The following is a 3,694-nucleotide window of genomic DNA, read 5'->3' as shown; positions in this document are numbered from 1 at the left end:
CACAAAGAATCAAACCAACACAAAAAATGTTGACACAACAACACAAACTCATTAGATCTGAATAACCGAACCCGCGAGGACAGAAAGCTCTTTAACCTCATGGCACTGCCAAAAGAATGAGAGAAAGTTTATTCTCATAAAACTATGATGATCACTAGGCGTTGACGAAGAACATAAAGGTCTTGAAGATCCGGGGTCCCCCCACCTCTCAGCGCCAAGATGGACTCGAGGTGAGGGGACCAAAATTTCTCAGATGGCGGCGGCGACGGCGGCGTGAGAAACCCTCGCTATCAAGTAGGAGTAAATTTTTTTAGGTGAAGCCAGTAGGAGTAGAATGGAAGGAGTACTATACTTGGTGGGCCTGGGCCTGGATCGACATGCGCGGTTACGCGGCCCTTCGACCGGGGAGAGACGAGACGAAGCAAGTGCAAAATCGTGGTCCATTTCCATTTCCACAGCCTAGTCTCGTGGCTCTTGACTCCCGTGGCGATGATGCCTTCCTCCTCCTCCTCCCGCCGCCGTCGTCGCCGCCGCGGCAACCGCAACAGGCCTCCTCCTCCTCCAGCGCCGATAACGGGGGCGGGGGACGTCACGAGTGACGAGGCGGAGCTTCCGCCGTCGGCCGTTGCCCACAGGCTGGAATGCATCCCATTCTCACGCGCCGCCCCACCAAAACCTAACCCTCCAGAGCCTCAACCCCAACCCCATGGCGCGACGCACCACTCCTCCTCCACCTCCTCCTCTCGCCGCCGTCGCGGACGACGCGGACGCAAGGGGACAGTACCAGCGCCAGCGCCTGCGGCGGAGGAGGCGAGGGACTGGGCGGGGCTCCTGCTGGACGTGCTCTGCGCCATCCTCCACAAGCTCGACCACGTCGAGATCCTGACCGGCGCGGGGCAGGTGTGCCGCTCCTGGCGCCGCGCCGCGCGCGACGTGCCCGCGCTCTGGCGCCGCATCGACATGCGCGGCCACGCGGACATCCCCGAGCTCTACCTCTGCGGGATGTCTCAGGTCGCCGTCCGCCGCAGCGCCGGGCAGTGCGAGGCGTTCTGGGGCGAGTACGCCGCCCATGAGGATCTGATCCTCTTCCTCGGCGACCAGTGAGACTCTCTCCCCGCTAACTTTCGGGCTCTTAATTACTCAGCTCTGATTGATCGTTTGGCTGATGACCTCGTGCTTCATTTCGTCCTCGAATTAGGATTTCTTAAAGCTGGTTTGTTCAAAGTTAGGATCTTTTAACTGATGTATCATATGCGTGTCCTGCTTCCCTTCAAAATTGTGGATCCCGAAATTTTAGGATATTCTCTGCATTTGATAATGGATATTGTTGATACTTTCTAGGTATGATCCAGTTGGTTGGAGACATAGATCAGCTGGAGATTGATGAATACACAATAGTCTGAGAAATGGTGTCCAGTGCAGTTTCCGATTCATAATTCATTTATCACATATATTCCTATGCCTCCGCTTTATGCTACATTTTGAGTCGATAAAAGTGCCCTTTATAGAAAATATGTATATATTCATATGCCTGATTCTATATATTGTTCCACTGAATGTTTCATACTATTTCTATAGCATGCATGGGACAGTAGGAAACTAAGTGCACAAGTGGGAAAATGTCTGCTCAGTGTTGTAGCCTTTACATTATGTTTTATTCATACTTTCGTGACAGTGAATTGAATGCTGAATGTAACTCTGAAGTACTCCCTCTGTTCGGAATTACTTGTCTCAAAAATGGATGTATCTACAACTAAAATATGTCTAGATACATCCATTTCTGCGACAAGTAATTCCGAACGGAGGGAGTATATTAACTGCATCTAAGGCTGGTTCCATCATTAGAATATAGAAATGCTCTGCAACATGTTGATAATTGAGAATTCATCAAGTTGCTTTATTTTGCTGAGTTCACTTTAGTTTAGTACTAGTGAACTAACCCTTTGGTGCTTGTCTTTGGATAGTGATAGGGCGCACCTTGCAAAGTGTGCGCTCAAAATTACGGTGTAACTGGCTTATGGACTGATGTGGCAATGGTGATAGGGTAGTTGACATATTAACTGTAACTGTTTAAGACAAGCGACATGCTTCTATTAGCTAGTTTGAAATAGCGTGTAATTCTGAGATAGCTTTTCAACAGTTAGAACATTACCATGTTGAACGGTCAAAAAATTGAAGAAACTCTGAATGAATATTGATGCTGCTAAATTATAATTGGACTCTGCAGCCAGACATAATGACGGATTGATCCTCCTCATTTCAGATAAACAACCGTTGCACAAATTACATGTCATGGAACCCTTGTAAATGTTGGACCGGTGATCGTGTCTGATTTATCTACCAAATTGCCTTAATCAGTCACCCCTATTGTAGTCATCTATCTAGATTCTCTTCTGTGGGCCTGTGTTTACTTTTTTGTACATCATTCTTCTACTTTATCTTTTGAAAGGCCATATATGATGGTAACCAAATATCCAAGTACTATGTTTGCAGGGCACCATCTCTGAAGAGTCTTCGCCTCATCTCTTGCCACCGTGTCTTGATTGAAGAATTGGTGGAGGCAATGAACAAGTTCCCTCTACTAGAGGAGCTCGAGCTCTCACTGTGTTCAAATATAGGTGGGAATCATATGTTTCAGGTCAGCAAAGCATGCCCGCAGCTAAGGCACTTCAGAAAGAGTGAGCTTCGGTTCTACAATCTCCAAGACGACAGTGATGGCGAAGACGCTGATAGCGAGTTCAGGTACAACAAGAACGATGGCGCCAAAGGAATCGCAACCATGCTCCAGCTACGCTCCCTGCAGCTCTTTGCCAACAACCTCACCAACGAAGGGCTGACAGCGATCCTCAACAACTGCGTGCACCTCGAGTCCCTCGACATCCGCCACTGCTTCAACATCGTCATGGACGATGCCCTGCGGGCAAAGTGCTCCAGGATCAAGACGCTGAGGCTTCCCTACGACTTGACAGATGACTACGACATTGAGGCTTTGAGCCCTATCTGGCCAGGTCTTGGTATCGGCGTTGGCTCCGACAGTGATGACGACTGCTGGTATGGTGGGCCTGACTACATTCTGGACTCGGATGAGTACGACGATTACTGCGATCCTGAGCGCTACCTTGATGGTGTCTACATCGGCAGGCGTGTTACTCTAATGGATCTGCTCGATTCGGGGTACTGAATGTTGGGGTCTCTCTCAACTTTTGCTGGAAGATTGAGTACCGAGCGCACTGCAGTCTATCTTCTGTTAGTTGCGTGCATCGACATCTAGTATGTGAACTGAGTCGTGACTGTTATAAGTTTTCTGTTTAGATCGTGTTCCAGAGTATGCAGACAGTGGGAACAAGATGCCGCCAACTACTGAGCTTGGTTCTGACACTTGGTTGTCATTTGTCAACGTTTTTGGTAATGCTGGCAAGAGTAAGGCAGTGTCGCACACTCGTGCGTATTCAAGAATGCTGGCAAGAGTAGCCATTGTTTTGCTGCCCCTCTGATGCCTTCGTCCATTGTGTTCTGCGTGCTAAAAGCATCTTCAGCCGTTGGCCCCCTAGGAGGCTCGAAAAATCACCGTCTGGGGACGAACCGGCGCTAAAAATCGGTCTGGGGTGATCTGGTTCCAGCTGTCATACCCAAGGTCACCCCAGTCGCCTTTTTAAAATAGTTTTGAAAAGAAATTCGGCAAACATTATAGAGA

At 48.9% G+C, this 3,694-nt stretch overlaps 1 protein-coding gene across 1 annotated transcript; it reads left to right on the top strand.

Moving 5' to 3' along the window:
- The first annotated feature begins 452 nt into the window (after positions 1-452).
- LOC125541029 (F-box protein SKIP19-like) lies at positions 453-3,378 on the top strand. The gene is made up of 2 exons (XM_048704527.2): positions 453-1,100; positions 2,494-3,378. The coding sequence occupies exons 1-2, from the start codon at positions 490-492 to the stop codon at positions 3,179-3,181; spliced, it is 1,299 nt and encodes a 432-aa protein (XP_048560484.1). The 5' UTR covers positions 453-489; the 3' UTR covers positions 3,182-3,378.
- The last annotated feature ends 316 nt before the right edge of the window (positions 3,379-3,694 follow it).

The sequence above is a fragment of the Triticum urartu genome, chromosome 2A (genome assembly GCF_056163025.1).
Source record: "Triticum urartu cultivar PI428250 chromosome 2A, HENAU_Tu73, whole genome shotgun sequence".
Classification (NCBI taxonomy): Eukaryota; Viridiplantae; Streptophyta; class Magnoliopsida; order Poales; family Poaceae; genus Triticum; species Triticum urartu.
The sequence above is the reverse complement of the archived record's forward strand: the minus strand, read 5'-3'. Positions and strand labels throughout refer to the sequence as shown.

Bases quoted from the DNA above. Each gene is read 5' to 3' on its own strand.
- LOC125541029 (XM_048704527.2), top strand. From the start codon at position 490: ATGATGCCTTCCTCCTCCTCCTCCCGCCGCCGTCGTCGCCGCCGCGGC. The intron at 1,101-2,493 runs GTGAGACTCTCT...CTATGTTTGCAG, and splicing joins ATCCTCTTCCTCGGCGACCA to GGCACCATCTCTGAAGAGTC.